At 40.4% G+C, this 17,719-nt stretch overlaps 1 protein-coding gene across 1 annotated transcript in view; it reads left to right on the top strand.

The window, feature by feature from the left end:
• slit3 (slit homolog 3 (Drosophila)) overlaps positions 1-17,719 on the top strand; it is a 241,060-nt gene that overhangs the window by 128,014 nt on the left and 95,327 nt on the right. The window contains exons 6-7 of the mRNA XM_020607480.1: positions 483-554; positions 12,823-12,894. Of these exons, the coding sequence (XP_020463136.1) occupies positions 483-554; positions 12,823-12,894 (144 nt within the window). The remainder of the gene's footprint in view (positions 1-482; positions 555-12,822; positions 12,895-17,719) is intronic.

Below are 17,719 nucleotides of genomic sequence, written 5' to 3'. Positions count from 1 at the left end.
CTTTCCCTCTCTCCATCTCTTTCTACTTCTGTGCCTTTGTTCTGTAATTGGCTGTGTGTGTGTGTGCCTTTGTATTACTTGCATTATGGGGACCGAAACCTGTTAACGCACTCACATTGTGGGGACCAGCCTCTGGTCCACACAAGGAAATCACTGAATTGTAGGGTGGCAACATGGTTTAAGGTTAGGGTCCGGGTTAGGTGTTAGGCAAGTAGTGGCTATGGTTAAGGTTAGGATGGATCTACAGGAAATGAATGTAAGTCAATGTAAAGTCCCCACAAGGAATGAAAACACAGCGTGTGTGTGTGTGTGTGTGTGTGTTTGGCATAGATCAAATCTCTGTTGTTCATTTATCATTTGAATCCATATATTTGAGTGGTTGGAATACAGTACCTCGACTAATATGTGCTCTCGTTCTCTCTCTGTTTCTGCCTCTCCCTTTCTGTCTCTCACTTTCTCTGTTTTTCTTTGCCTCTCTCCAGAGACCTCAGTGAGAACCAGATTCAGGCAGTTCCGAGGAAAGCTTTCAGAGGAATCACCAGTGTCAAGAACCTGTAAGCACAATGACTACCATTTTTTCTTCAGCTTTGTTTCCTTCCTCCTTCTTTCCTCTTGCACCTCCATCGTTTCCCATCTGTTTCTGTGTTATTGAACCTAATTTCTATCATTTTCTATTAAAGAAAAAGGTTTATCTCAAATATGATTGCAGAATGTTATCTAATATTCCCTCAAACTTAAAACCTGCAGTTGGTTCCATCATTACAAGTTCATTTTGTGCAGGCAAATGTTGTACCACATATGTCACACAGAATTTTGTGGAAATATGTGTAAAATAAGACCGAACACATCTAGAACATCTGTGCCATTCTGGATTTGAACATTTATTGTGTAGACATCATATATCTTCAGTGAAGAGCCTGAACAGTTTTATGTAGGCTAATGCATGAATTTAATCTACCATATTTACTGTGTTTGCTGGAAGATTTAGATGTTACCACACAGAATCTGAGGACATCTTGGTAGATATGGCATCAGAACAATTTAAAATCAATTTAGTTTTTGCCATAAGCAGTGGATTTTCTTGTATGAATGAAATTCCCTGGCACATTTCCCAGTTGCACATGGTTTATCTGTTGTTCCCATTGCCCTGCACCTCTTCACGTCCTCTTTAGCATCCTGCTTTCTACTACTGCTGGCTGTTCTGGCCTTTCCTTCCTCCCCCTCCTCATCTTTTTTCTCCATCTCTCCCTCTTCTCTCTCTCTGTCCCAGAAGTTTTCGTCCTCATATAAAGTGCTCAGTACCCCCCTGTCATTTATTCATGATGTTCTAATCACCGATAGTGTGATCAGTATGGTGATTAATCAGTGCTTCAATCAATAATGGCTGGTCAATTCTTACACTGCCTGATGCTCCATAGGAAACTACTAGAAAGATGTTTGGGGGTAAACAATGTCATCAATGTGAGGAGGTTCAATACAGGAATAGAATAGCTTGTAAGTGCGATCGTGTAAGACAGTTCAGATTTGGATAATGCAGGGAAAAAGATGATTTGCTCGACAAATCTTCCCTGTGTAAATTAAAGACTGCTGTTGTGTTTTATTAGTCATGACTGACATGACAAAGGAAAAGAAGGAAAAATGGACTGGAAAAACGGAGCAGAACATAATAACTACAAGATGCAAAAAGATATTAACTCATCCTTCTGGATGCTCCCCAAATATTATTTCACTAGTAGAGCTGCTGACTGACAGAATGAAAACAAACAATATTCTTTGGTTTAATGAGAAAGGGAGAGTGATACGGTGAGGGTGAGAGAATGATTGTATTTTTAATATATTCAGGGGTATGTCATTGCAATGTGAACAAATAATATTAAGCACATGTTATTAAACCTATGACATGTGTGGAAAGACTACATGTACATTAGCTAAATAAAATAAGATAAAAAGTTCATTGAATTTTAAACTAGAAGTGAATAAATCATCATTGCACTCAGTAATGCAAAGATGGGTCAAATTTGATTTGCATGCCAACTGTATCTGTCATATTTATCCACTGGACTAGATGAAAATAAATCCTAATTTGTTTCATTTCATTATGCCAAAGAAGATATGTAATATGAATAAAGCTCCCGAGCAGCTACTAAATGGATTTAGTAGTGTGAATGTTTCCTTAGCTGCTGTTTAGAGTTTCAATAAAGGAATAAACCTCAGCTTTTAAACCAGTATCACTGAGACATTTTTTACGTGCTCAGAAATTGGAAATTCGAACATCTGTGGTTCCCTGGCAACTGGGGAATCTCCGTTTGCTGAGGATTATATGACATGATTAAACGTTACAGAATACCAACTAAATGAACCTCGCACTGGGATCCAGCTTGTTCAGACCCACCTTGGTAGCTGTGTGTGCAACTGTAGTGGTAGCTTTATGGTATTTTATGTATCTTGTCTGTACATTAAACTAGCATCTTGTCAACAAAATGACAACAAAGAACACGTTAGGAATTCTGGGCCCAGGTCTGGGTTGGCATAGTCATCACATTTCACTCCACTAGAGTTTATTTCAGTTTATTTCCATCTATCACTTTAAAAAGGGAACATACAGTATGTGTCCTTGAATTAGTAAGATCTCTCTATCACCTTTTTATTAAACAATGTGTGAATTGATGAATATGAATCTCGCTGATTCAGGGTTAGGCTGGAGGCAAATGTGCTCTTCTGGCTATGTTCCTCTCCCGAGTGTGATGTAAGTTCAATATGGCCGCCAAAGACCACAGGAGACTATTATTCTTAGGTTAAATGGAGCTTAAAGTGCATGTACTCCATGTTCTGTACTGCTATGTGTATGTATATTAGTGAGTGAGTGTCAGCTCCCATGGCTGGACTCCAAACCTTTGAGTGCAGGTTGGTGTCTGATCATAATTCACTTTCCTATTTCACACCGGACACAGTCCAAACTAAACGCTACGCACCGCCTTACAGCTTTGACTTTAGACCCATTCAAGTTTTTCACAACAGTGAAAAAAACATGAACCAACTACAGATCGCATTACATCACAGATCATATCACATATCACATCAGGTCACAGTGTTACAGCACCGTACAGTACCTGTTGATATTAATCTATTTAATCTGCTTTTATTCAGGGAAGCTTTGCTGAGCATGCTAGGTCTTTTAGAGCAATTCCCTGCCTCACATTCATTTACCACACACATTTATACCTGGATACTGCTGAGTACAGTCTCCTGTCCAGTTGTGCCACTGTGCAGATCCTCTGTAGAGAAGGTGAAATTCAATCTGAGTTTCCAGACTTTGCACTTTGGACATATTCTATCAACTCTAAAATGCTGCACCGTGCCTCTTACTTTTTTTTTTTTTTTTTAACAGCAGACTCACTGTTCTATTCCGGCTCCTCGCTTCCCCCAAAGCTATAAAGTCATATCAGTCACATTTTATGGTAAAATAGTGTCTGCCCATGTTAAAATGTTTTGCCCTAAATTGCTTTGACCTATAAACTGAATCATTTGTCAAAATTTCTTGTCAAAATTAGGAATCTCTGACATATTAAGATCATTCATTTCTTCCTCTCTTTTGGAGGGATGGAGGAAGGTGAAAAAAGAGGGAAAGGATGTCAGAGAAGAAGAAGGAGTGGAGGGAAGTGCATGTACTCCATGTACAGCACCACCTTCTTCTCCTCATCTTTCCAATTCTCCTCATCTGTCTGTAATTTCTCCTCTTGTCAGTGCTCCTTCCTTACACTCTTCACTCCTCCTTTCCTCCCCTTCAAACTGCATCACTTTTCATGTTCTTTTGTCTTTGTCTAGTTCTCTCCCTTCATCTGTCATCAAATCATTATCCTCTGTCCGTCCACCAATTTCACTCGCTCTCCATCTATTGTTCTTCCTCTTGTTTCTTTTACCCTCTCATCTGTCTGTCAGTCTTTTGTCATTCCTTCATCTTTTCTTCTTGGTCCTTTTTATATCTTTTAATTCATCAATCCCTATTGTTTCCTTTTATTCTGCTCACCCTCCATTTCTCTCTCCATTCCACCATGTCATTCTCTCCATCTTCCCTCCACTCCTTCTTCTTCTCTGACATCCTTTCCCTCTTTTTTCACCTTCCTCCATCCCTACATCCCTCCCTACATTAGACAAGGTGACTCCTGCTGTAAAACTCCAACCCTCCATTATAACACAGAGTAAAAAAGAAACCTTCATGACATTCTGTCCCTGGTGGACACAGCATTGATTTTCTTATATGTCTCTGTCTCCTTCTCACCCTGTCTCTCTCCATCTCACTCTCACTTTCTCCTCTCTCTCTCTCTCTCTCTCTCTCTCTCTCACCACCTGGCCGCCTCAGTTTCTCAGAGGGTAGGGTCTCTTCTCTTTTGGTTGTTCCTTTTCACGCTACCCAGTGGCTACCATAACACTGTGTGCCATTTAAAAACACATGACCCATGGACCCTGTTGACCCTGTTGACCCTGTCGAATGCTTTGCCGAAATGGCCAAGAACTTGGCAGTGTGATTTCTATAGTCTTTTGCAAACCTAAAGAGACAGGTGTACACCATGTATCTTTGTGTCTGGTTCTGTCATTCCCCTAAACCCAATCTATCAGTCAAACTACAGTGGATGAAGCTAAATGTAGAATTAAAATAAATAGAAAGCATAGTCCAAAATTCTTGTAGAATTAAAATAAATAGAAAGCATAATCCAAAATTCCTCTAATGCATTCTGTGTTTTATGGTTTTATCTGTCATATTATAGATGCAGTATTGTATCCCATCTTATCTAATCATATTTTCTCTAACCTAATTTTGCCTGTGTCTTGCCGTGTCCTGTCCAGTCTTGTCTTGCCTTGTCAGGACAGTCATCATGGTAACCACTCCTGTGAACGCCCAGCAGCATGCTGTGAATGAAAGACATGTGATCCCTCTTAAAACACAAGACACCATAGAATTTCTCAGTTTTCCCAAACAGAATGTGCTCCATCCTCAGAAAACTGACTGTCCCTTTGCACCCCCACCTCCAACACAAGACAAAATTAAAAGCAACAAGAATGAATAAGTGTGGAGTGGTCAGTGCACTGAAGTTAAATAATTTCTGAGTATTTAAATCATTCTAACTATAATGGCCTCTTTGGTCCAGTAGTGTTAGAAGATTAAATGATGTGAGTCTTATAACAGACGCGTGCCAGTTTTCATTTTTTTTTTTTTTTTTTAGTATACAGTATAACACTACTGCAGGTCTTAAATGGACCGTACTGCTGCGCCTGCATTGACACTGTCTGAGCTGCTGTCTCACTGTGACCGACAGCCACTAAGGCCACACCGGCTAATACCAACACATCTGTTATGAACCCTTTCACAGAGACAGTCCTGCTTGGCACATCCCTTCAGTTGTTTGAAACTGGGGGGAAAATGTGTTTTAAAACTCGGCTACATAAAAACAAAGTTTTTCAACCACAATAACATTTATTCCCTTGTGGACTATAAATGAGAAGTGTCATATAACTAATTAAATTCCATACAAATGTATTCATCCCTCAGGGGGTCATTGGAGGCAAGCTGGTTTGAACACAACAAACAATTAATTCACACCCTTAAAGGCAATGATGCAAAAAATGCTAAATATATTCATGTAAACATGAAAAATCAAATAAAAGATAAGATTAAAATAAAGTTAGCAACCATTTAAAAAGTGATAAAAACTGTCCAGGTGGCACATCATACAGAAGCTTCTTCTTTTTTGCATACGTTTCTGTGAGTGACAGCCTCAACCAGCCTGATGCACTGCAACCCCACACATTTTATAAACGAAACTTACTGCAGTCAGCAACAACAGAAGTACAATAATCTTCAAAAACTGTTTACCTCTGACATGCAGATACATTTGAAACATTATGATATGTCAAATTGCTACTGAAAGCTTATTTTTGAGGCCTAGCATATATAAAGATTCTACTACAGTACTGACTAGTTGGCTGCTGTAAAGGTTTCTGCTCACAGAGCAGGGATCAGTGTTACTGTATATGTAGTGGTCACGCTTAAACCACAGCATATGTGAGTCACTTACGCTGGGAGCCATATAGTAGCTGGATTACAGAGAAGCATGGATACATCAGATAAGGTACAGCTGTTTCATACACCCTCACATTACACCTCAGTGCGCACACAGACATGCCTTTTTATCATCCGCAGCCATCACGTCCTCATATTGTACCTTGTTTTCCAGCTGCCCACCTTCTCACTCCCTTACCCACTTTCTTTTATTGTGATAAAATTTAATTCATTTTTCCCACTGTGGCCACCCATACTCAACAGCTACACACTCATAGTACCTTCAAGTGCTTTGGAATAATGTGTTCAGAAAATGTAATATGTAATTTTGTCAAACAATACAACTGTAATGTAAATCAGTGCAAGAACAAAAAGATCCCAGCTCATGGCTTTACTTCTTTACCTTTCTCCCTCCTGTCATCCTCTCCTTTCTCTTCCCCCTCATAAAACGCCTCCACGCTTCACGCTTCCCTACCCACAATGCAGTGCAGGATGGCCGTTTGTTTGAATTATGGCTACAGCGCCTTAGAGAGAGGTGAGAACATTGTGTCGGCCATGTGCACACGTTTCTGACCTGCACTGTTGTGTGTCTCTGTCACTGCAGATGCTTGCCTTCAGTTGTTTTTATGTTTACCACAAGTCCAGCAAACGACACCAAGAGCCAGGCATGTATCTATCAAGCATGTGTGTTTGAGTGAAAAAGATTATTAGTGGTCATCCTTTGGAGGGAGTTTTAAAAGGTGACACCGAGAACGATGATGCCCACACTTCACAGAGCCCTTTCTTCCCTGACCAAACTTTGTCGTGCACTTATATGCAAGACTGGCAGGGAAGAAGAATGAAGACCTGACAGCCAGCTTCCTGAAATGGTTTACTTAGATTGCCATCATTCTTTGCATGACACCAGCCCCCTACACACTGCCTTTAATGGCAGGATGTGGCTAATTCATTAAAGGTCATGACCAGCCAGGACAGGAGAGAGACAATGTCAATAGCTTTGTACGAACTGTAACATTCATTTAACAATTGTACTTTTCATCAGGTTTGCCTCTTTTTAACTACAACATCTGACATGTTTCCATTTTTTTCCACTGTTTGTTCATTTTCCTTACGAACAGAGTTACAGATATGCTAAAAAAAATCAAGAGAATATATCTTTATATTCAGTTTGTCTAATTTGATATGCCAAAAATAATTGAATGGAAAACCACTCGGTGTGTCCTTGGCTGGATGTACCCATCTCAGTCAGGAACAAAGTCAACAGAGGTGGACTTACATGAAAAACATGACATGACTTCCACTACCCTTGAACATCACTAAAAGCAGGCTCCTCATTTGCAAGTCAAAGCCTATCCTGTATTGTACAAATCCTCATTTATTGCATTATGGCTGCATGCAGTGGCAGCCATCACAGATGTCCACCCGCCCAGCATCGATCTGATATCTGCAGCACTGCAGGTTTACCTAACATTTATTCTTGGAGATGAATCAACAGCACAGCAAACCTGCATTGATTACCTCATTTATACAAATATGTTCGGAGGGAAGGAGGGAGGTATACAAGCACTATTTAAAGAGTGTTAATGGCAGAGAGAGAGAGAGAGAGAAAGACAGAGAGAAGGGGAATTCATTCATCAGCCCTTAATGCTTTGTGCCACATCCATCCTTAGTTCACCCACATCCCTCAGCCCTTATGTTCTTCAGTCTGTTAGTTTTTCTTTCCATCTATATTTTGTCCTGACTTCTTTACTTTACAACCTCCTCCTGCTCTACAACTCTTTGGTCTCCATTTTACCATATATTTAAATTTCCTTCATTTGCCTAATGTTTATTTTTACCCGAGTGTCTTGCTGCATGTCTTCATTCCTTTGGCCTTTCTTGTGTTTTTTCCACCAACCAGTCCCACGTACCTCTTTTTAAATCATTTCCACAGATATGCTGCCTCCTGTCTTCTTCTGTTCTTCATTTTCCCATTTTCATGCCTTTTGTCAGTTTTTCTCTTCACCTCATTCACTCCAGGGCCTTTTGTAGTTTGCTCATGTGTGCCTTGCTCATGTTTCTTGGTGTGTTTTCATTTAAATGTGCAGACCAGTAATGGCAAGATACAAAGTAATTGGTTCACTTGATAGACAAACAACAGAAAGTGGGAGCCGGTGTTGGTCAGATGTGACTGACATAGCATTACATATAAAGCAAATGCAAATGTGCAGAAGCAAATATTATTTTAAGTGATGTGTTTGTCACCAAATGTTTTGCAGCTGTAAACTTTCTTTTAAGTTTAACTCCTGTCGATCAGGAACATGTAAGAAGAAGAGATCATAGTCTTAGCAAAAGAAGTTCCACATTAGATCACTGACATGCATTAATGTGGCTCAAATCAATGCAAGTATACATGGATAGGCAATTTAACTCTCCTGCAGTTGGCTCCTGCAGTCACTGAAAGAGTAATATCAACATAATTGTCAAACAAATTTAATACAGACTTTTGTTACATTAAATCTGTTTAATTTTAAGATGCATGACACACTTGATAAGAGAGTTTCATTCATTTTTAAATGTGTTATTTCTGTTGTAATCTGCTTCACAGTGGCCACATTTGACCAAAACATTCAGTAAAAACTGATCTATTGGAGTTGTGTAGTAATAAAAATAGCCAAAGTGCATCACTGTTTCCAGTATGTCTCTCTCACTATTCATTGTGTAATTTCTTTAGCAACATGTTCTGCACCAGAAACTATGCTGTTTAAATAATTCTTTTAGATTTGACAAACCATTATTTGTTGACATGCATTGGATGGAAACCCAGCAAATGTATCTTCCTTCCTCTGTCCTTTTATTAATTATTCATTCAGTCAGTAGTTGTTGCTCTCTGATGGATTCATGGAGTGGCAGGGCTGCTGTGTGTGTTTATGTGTGTGTGTGTGTATACACTCCCCTCCGCTCCAGATGATAGCAGAGGGAAGCATTGAATCCACCAATAGGCCTTGTGATAGACATGCTTAAACATACCAACTAATTATATAGAAGTAAATTAAAGTTTTCACATCCTCTGTTCTGTTCCCCTGTAATAAACATCTGTGATCTGAACACAGGAAAGCAGCACACACAAGGACTATGAACGCAACATGATGGTACAAAAGAGAGAACACACACTCACAGGGACACACAAAGTACACTCTCATCCCAGATTGATACCAATCATGTCACCGCTAATCAGGGTGCTTGGTGAACAAAGCTGTGAGAGGAATCCAGTTATATCACAGATGATAGAATCGTTTACTGTGGATGAGGACGGTAGATGAAGTGCATGGCCGCCAATATGAATCCACCAGTTATTCTCAATTCTGGGAAAATTACAGCTTTGAGGTTTCTGGAGCACAGTGATGATATGTTCTCAGAATTATCAGGCGCACAATCCTGTAGAGTTACATGAAAAGTAGAAGACATTTCTCCACATGTCTGAATTCCCTGGCCTCACATCGAATCACTGAATGAATAAAAATGTGGAGGTCTTCTTTTCTGCCATTTTTAATCCAGCCCAAGTTTTCACCTAAGCAACAAGGGCATTTGTTTGTCAGTATTTTGCCAACAGTTCCAAAAAACATGCCTGTGTGTTTTCAGATCTGCTGCTTTTAGTTTTAGGTAACTAAAGGCTCATGGTTAGCATAAGCAGAAGGTCATGGATATTTGGGTGGGTAGCGTCCACAGTTGGTTATGTTTTAATAAAAGAACAGTGATTGTGCCACTTGAAACTCAGTCTCTTGGATGAAAGTCCAATGTCTACACACTCACCCTTATTTTCTGCCTTGCTACACAAATGACATACAACTTTGTGCAATAGCATTGAATGTTAGACATTGTATGAAACTGTTCAGTATATTCACAATACTGGGTTGTATTACCGGTACAAATAAAATAACATGGATCAATAAAATGAGACAAAGTTTAATAGAACTCTTTGTTCTCTGGAAATGCACAACCTTAGCATACATTTAATTTTCTGTTCTGTTAAATGTTCTGTACTAAAAAAGGACGTTAATACATTTAATCAACTTTGGCAGTGCCATGCATCTTCATATGGCTGATTAGAGTGTGCGCCAGTTTGCTATCCTAAAAGCAACAAGTATTTTAATTACATAAAACACCAACATGGCACAGCCATATGTTGTATGATCTCCAGACAGGCTATATTGTAGAGTACAGTGATTTAACAGATGTTCACACTCAAGGCTGCCTTCCAGCAATGGCCAAAATTAAAGAGTCTTACTGTAGATTAAAAACGCAGCATTTAACACGAGTGCAAAGCTCTGTCAGACTGTTCTTTCTCTTAAACAACAGCTCCAAACTGATGAACTGATGATCCTAATGATCCCATGTTCAATCATTCAAGTGTAGCATGGCAAAGCAGTAAACAATTTATCTCTAAATCACCTCTAAAATATTACTGCATTGCATCAAAGCAGATCAAAACATCTTTTCAACCTCCATAAGCCGTTGGAGGGCCAAAAATTATTATGTTGCAAGGCAAACCTGGCCTGTGGGCACACAGTCGTTCGATATTTACTGTCTTGAGCCCAAACTGAACTCATGCCAACCGTTAACCACCAGCAGCTGGTCAACATCATGAAAAATGTGCTTTGCTGTACTGCAGTGGGAACTGCTTTCCATGAACCTGTCATGCACATCAGGGCTTCTTCCAGTGTGCAGAAAAATGTACCATATTCAAATTCAAACAAGCACAATCACAGTTTTTTTTTGGCTTAGTTTTTAGTTAGGGTTTTTCTTTTCAGTGTGTCATTTTGCAGTTTGGTTTGAAAGCTCTTTGCTAGTTTGAGGAGAGAGTGCTTTTTCTAAAGTTCAAATAACTAAGATGACACTGTTCACTGTTATCTAATAAAGTTTCACAGTTATCTTGTCTGAAGCCACTGCAGTAAGGCCTCATGTTTAACCGGCTGCTTCTTGAAATGGTCCTACAGTACATGATGCGGTTTTCAGACACTGGGAGCTTACATAGCGCTCAGATTCTTCTCACACACACAAACATGCACATATAAAACAAACCAAATAATATGTTGCTCCAGAAGTCCTGATGTAATTTGTGTTGCTCTACTGAGTAAACCCTGTTTTGAAAAATACCTTCCTCTCAGTAAAAAGCTGGCATGATTGATACAACAGGTGCTGCAGTGTGCCCAGCAGACACTCAGGCTATGTGGAGAAATAAAGAATAGATTCATAAAGGAAAAAAGAAGACATGGATTAGCAATGGATAGATGGAGTGTGAGAAGAGAAGGAGGAGGAGATGAGGCGGCACTAGTAGGGGAGGAAAATGGATTATGAAAGAGAGGGAGAAAACATGAAAATGGGAAAAATGGGTGCTTGGAAAGGAGGGAGAAACAAATGAGGAGGTGATAGAAGTTAAAAAGGGTTAGGGATGAAGGGAAATGAGGTGGGGAAGGGGACAAAGAGGAGAAGATTAAGGTAGAGTGCTAATGCTGTTATCTTCTAGTGTCTGGAAAGCAGACTAACTAGCCATGCTCTGTGTGTGCTTTAGTATGTCCACGAGGATATTTGTGTTTGTGGACTTTTCCTTTGTGTGTGTGTTTGAATGTTTCGTAACTTGCTTTCCTTCGTATATGTGTGTGAGCACATGACTTGTCCGAGCGGCTAAATGCCACTCATCCTTCCTGGCCGAATCAACAAAACAGAATAGAAAAGATGATAGTTTTAAATGTCTGCCCTTTGGATCTTTCTATCTGCAATCTGTCTGAATCTGCAGAAGAAGAGGGGGGGGGAGAGACAGCAGTGGTGGTTTTGGGGTTGTTGGGTTCATGGATGGAGGGATGGATGGATAGCAGCATCGAGTGGGGGTTGAATACCTAGAGCTGAGCAAATTAAAGTAAAAGCAAAGGATGGATGATGGAGGGGTGCAGGGTGCATCTGGCAGTCCGGTGAACGAGACGACGAGCGTGCCTGGGAGGAGGGTAGAGAGAGGAAGGAAGGAAGAATGGGAAAGAGAGACAGAGTCGTGACTGTAGGTTGATTTACGGAGGCTTTCCTTTTAATGAAATTGTTTCACTGACAGAGCCGGTAAAAGGCCCTTAATGGATTGGCTGGCCTAATGTAATGAAATTACTCCCTCTTTCACTACAGAGAGAGCAAAAAAAGAATCAAAAAGGACATGGGAAAGAGGAGGAGGAGGAGGAGGAGGACGGGAGAGGAGAAAATGCAATTAATATTTACAGAACAGACAAGCAGGGTGGGCTTTAGTAGCTACGGCTCGCTCACTCTCTTCTTCACTGTGTCTACCTCTCTCATCCCTCTCTTTCCTGGTGGTCAGTGTGTGCTGGGCGTGCGGAAGGGGAGGGAGGAGATAGGCTGACGCCAAGCAGGCCACTTCAGTGCACCGGTCTCCTCTCTCACACTCTCCTTTTCCTCTCCTCTTTTCCTCAGGGTTGGCCATATCAGTGCTGAGGTGAGAGACTTAACCTTAGCTTGTGTGCTGTCGTCTGGACCGGGTATCCCTAGAGTGTGTGAGTGTGTGGGAGAGACAGTTTGCACCAGAGTCTCCTACCTGCTACCTGAAGCCCACTACTGGGATATCACCTCGCACACCCCCGCACAGGCACACACACTCGTCTTTTGTTAGTCCCTCCCCCAGCTGAGGAGACCTTGCAGACTTGTGCCTGACTCTCTCCCATCTCTCTCTCTCATCTCTGTGTGTGTGTGTGTTTGTCCTTTTGTGTGTGGTTGTGTGCTTGCTGCAGGCAACTGGACAGCAACCACATCAGCTGCATCGAAGATGGAGCTTTCCGAGCGCTACGCGATCTGGAGATTCTGTAAGTAGAGAAAACCCCCCACTCCTCTCACTCTTTCTCTTCCACCACCTCTTCCTCTCATCAGCCCCCACTTCTCCTCTCTCTCCCTTTTCATGTGTTGTCTGTGAAGCAGCGATCTGTCCTGTGCTTTCCTCCTCTCGCTATAAGCTTTGTCTTCTGTCCTATTTTGTTTCTCCGTCCTTTTATATGCTTCTTATTGCTTTCATATAAAGATTTCTATCCTGTCCTCTCCTCTCCTTTTACATGCATGTCATCCCTCATTCTCCTCATTCTTTCCTCTACTTTTCTGTCTCGTCCTTTTTTCATTCTCTTTATATGAATCTGCTGTATGTGTTGGACATGAGAAAAACTTTAACTTAAAGATGCTTTGGTTGAGAAGTTGTTTCTTTACATGTTTCTGTGTATGAATTACCTTTAGCTATTTCCCCGTGTATGGGTGTGTGCACTGATGTGCCCATCTAAGTACTTGTGTGCGTTGTTTGCAAGGATGAAGCATAGCATACCTGTTCATTCAGCGGCAAATGTGTCCTTGACTTATAATACACTGACACACACACAGGCATACACACAACCCAGCTGCTGTGGTTTGCACTTTCTCTGCACCATGTGCGTTTGTGCATAGGGGAATATATTAATGTTCTTGTGTGTTTGCTTCCAGCTGGGTATGAGTTTGTGTGTGTGTGTGTGTGTGTGTGTGAGAGAGAGAGAGAGAGAGGTGTGTGCGCAGGTCTGTGTGTTCGATCTGTCCGCAGTTTTAGAGCTGCTCATTTGAGGTGTGACTGGCGACTGATCGGTTGTGTGGTGAAAGGTGCCTACTTTCTCCACACTTACGTGTATGTGTGTAGACAGGTGAGTATCATTGTGCACAAGTTAATCTGTGTCCATGGCGTGCATGTGCTGTTGCACAGAAACAGATGCTGTGCTTCATTGCAACAACTGAGCTGTCCAAGATTATATTTCCCACAGTTTTTGTGCTACAGTACATGAAGTTTATAGTGTCAGAGCTTAATTTGGTGATAAACAGAGCTGGAAAGACATTAAACACACTTCTTTGGTTGGCACAAGCATTGGTTCATTTGTCTGCAGGGTCGTTGGCAATGCATTTATATTCTGCTGTATGGTGCTGAGAGGTAAAACCGTTAGTGATATTCCTCCTGAATATGTTTATTAGAGGTTAAAAGTATATAGTAAATCAGGCTGAGACAAAAAGAAAGACAGAGACGCTTAAGAACAAAAAAAGAGGCAGGAGAAGGGAACAGAAGAGGAGACAGCAGAGAGGAGGAAAGGATAGAGAGAAGGCTGACATCACTGTCCTAACCTCTAGTTTGTCTGTTCCTGGTTACATAGCACCGGGATACATGCCGGGTGATCACTACAGGTGGACATGATTGACGTCCATCACGTGAAACTCACAAGAAAAGACTCATGTTACTATTAATACAGAGCTGAAGTTGAAGCTTGATCAGACATTGACCCTGAATGAAGAATATAAGTCTAACTGGACTCTTCTGAAGGAAATCTGTCCCATTATCACATAAAGCCACATTGTAGGAGACTGACTATTAACACCAGAGACATTTATGTAAAATACATAAAATGTGCTCCAGACATGATACAAGCCAGAGTTGCAGTTTATGAAAAATTTGGTATCGTGTTCTTTTAAAAGTTTTAAGTAAAATAACGATCGTTTTTGACTCCTGTTTTATGTGCAATATACATTTTATTCTTGAAGCCACTAAATATAAAGGTCTTTGTAATGTGAAGGCTCAGAGAGATTGTGCTGTAGATGTGATATTGTTCTTGGTGCAGTCTGCCTAATGTGTTTACATGAATGATTAAAGAGAGCAGAGGATACAGTGGAAAATGGTTCTGTACTTTGGAGCTTCACTGAAGACCACAATCCAAATACTACTGCACATCAAGAAAGCAGAGATTTTTGTTGTAGATCTTTTTGTGCTGAAAGTATTTAATATAAACTTGAATTTGCTAGAGATGGTAAAAATATATCCTAACATCTTTAATTCAGCCTTGTGGTTCCCTTTCTGCCTTTTACTTCCTTTTAGCAAAGTTAGCTTTTTTGATTTCCCAGCCTCACTTTTTGCTCAGCGCACAATGGAAGTGATAGGGGGCAGATAGGGGGGCATCGACAGCATGAGATACAGCATATTAGCAATTCATAAGACTCTGACAGCTGAGTGCTCTGCAGGATTTACAATTCACTGTAAATACGCAGCCGTTTCCATTCACAGCAGACAGCATGATAGCACACAGTATATTCACTGAATGTGACATTTTAATAAAGGCAGGTGTGTGTGTGTGTGTGTGTGTGTGTGTTTGTGTGGACGTGTTTGAGCACATGTGCAATCGGCATGAAGGGCCGTATGCAATTCTGCCACTGGATTGATATTCATTTTGAGCATCCTAATATACACAGACACACACTCAGGCACAGATGTATGTATATTCACCCACGAGCACAGCCCCATCTGTTCGGTTCCTGGAGTTCATTTCGTGAACATCATACAAAAATGGGTCTGATAGAGGTAACAGTGATTGGAGGTCATGTGACGGCACCGCCAGGTTGGTGTGCACATGTGCGTGTGCACATGGGCACTTAAGCTGTTGCTACATGAATGTTTTTGAGCACTGGTTTGTGTTTGAGTCTTAACCCTCAATTGGCTATTTGAGGGTTAAGACTTGGTTTTAGGGTTTAGGTTAGAACTCTTAGGTTTAGGTCAAAGTTAGGGTTAATTAATCCATTAGTCAATTGGTAGTTAGGCCTCTCATGCAGCTGTAATGCTGGTTCCATCCTGGGGGATTTGCTGCTTTGCTCCATTTAAAATATTGTAAATATCACTGGATTTTTGACTGTTGGCCAAACAGAACATGCAGTTGGAAGATGTCACCCTGGTCTCATTGGGACTTTTAAGTATATTTAGACAGCTTATAGAGTATTACCCAGTTGACTGAAAGAATAATCAACATATATACTCATAATGAAAACAACTATTATCTTTGGTAGCAACTGGGATTAAGCATATGGGTGTGATAGAGGTTATGTTAGATGTTAGCAAAGGTATTAGATATGTGTGTACTTGCATTTGTATTTCCCTGTGGCTTAATGTGCAGGTGTGTGTGTGTGTGTGTCTGCCAGTATCTTTATGTTTTCTTATCTTCTTTTTTATATTCTTATCTATGAATATTTGTGTGCACGCATCTGTCTGTGTGTGTTTTTCTGAATCATCCACTAGTCACAACTGATGTATTTCCATCATTATCACTACTCAAGAATGAGTTAATACATGATGGAGCTTCAAAATCAGTCCAGTCAAATGACTGTATACATTTATGTGTGTGTGTGTGTGTGTGTGAATATACTTTTCTATATTTTAATGTCACTGTGTGCAGTGCAGTAATATTGTAGAAGAGCCGACATGTGGACTGGCAGGTGAAGGGATAGCTGTTGAGACCCTGTGCATGTGTGTTTCAGCCATTTGTGTGTATATGCGTCGTGTTAATTGAAAGAAGCGCAGCGCTGTGTGAGTGTGCCACTAACGAATCTGCACATTAATTAATCTAGTCATTTTTAATTAGCCGCTGTTTCTTGGTAGACCAGGCTTTATCAGAGCAGCTTAATATGTTTCACAGCAGCAGCGTCGACAAGTCAAAGCAGAATATTGGGGTGTCGGGTTCATTTTGAAAATGCTAAATGAATTTAGTTTGTTAGTTTTATTAATGTTACTGTAATTATTCACTTGAAATAAATGTGTGATGGACTGTGTTTTAATAATTCTTTTGTTAATAGCGTTAAAATTATGAAGCATTTCAAAGTATAGATTTTGTAAAATATAGATACATCACAAAAGTCATAATCATTTTTTAGTTGCACAAACTGATTGTTTATTAAGAATTCCTATTGTTATGACATGAATACATTATGTTATTTTTATTTTACAATAAGATAAACTGAAGCATAGCACATTTTTCATTGTTTTGACATGTTAATGTGTGCAGCCCTGTCTGAGATGTAGAGTGCATTCACCTGCAGCGTGCACACATCCTAAAGCACCTTGGAGCAGCATATAAAATCAAATACATACTGGTGACGGTGGTGTAAAACACTCAAAGTCTTCCCATTGATACATGGGTGCCTGGCAAATAATTCATTTCTATTCATGGTAAGCAGGTTTGAATCGTTGTTTATATGTATGTCTCAGTTTGACAAAAGAGTTTTGCTTCCTGACAGATACGACTAAAGACACTTTTACATTCACCATTTCCTTTGATATGTGCTCTCTTTACTCTTATGTCCTTAGATAGTCTTTTTCTCTCTCGCTTCCTCTTCTCTCTGCACTCTCTTTCATGGCTGCCAGGATGAAAGTGGAGGATCGGTGTTGTAAAAGCAAGCCAGTGCCAGGCTATGATTTATTTAGACTCCAAAGGACTGCGGTTATTATCCTTTCTTCTTTTTTCGCCAGAAGAGGCAAGAGACCAGAGAGATTGGGGGAGGATGGAAAGAGGGTGGTATCTGTGTTGTAAAAGCAGCTAGTTTCCTGGACATCATTTATTTATTTGCTGGACCTGAGGTGAGGGAGGGGGGGAGGAATCAGGTGATACAGAGGAAAAGGGAAGGAGGGAAATCCAGAGATATGGAGGCAGAAGATAGGAAGATATGGGTGCAGAAAAGGAAACAAAAAAAGGCAGGGAGATAAAGAAGACAAAGAAAAAGTTGAGAAAAAACACCCAGAGCAGTATAGACAGATACATAAAACAGACAGCTACAAGAGTGGACAAAGCAGGCAGACAGAAACTTGCTATTTGTTGC

This window comes from Monopterus albus, unplaced genomic scaffold (assembly GCF_001952655.1).
Source record: "Monopterus albus unplaced genomic scaffold, M_albus_1.0 scaffold86.1, whole genome shotgun sequence".
Lineage (NCBI taxonomy): Eukaryota > Metazoa > Chordata > Actinopteri > Synbranchiformes > Synbranchidae > Monopterus > Monopterus albus.
This window is presented reverse-complemented; position numbering and strand designations above follow the sequence as displayed.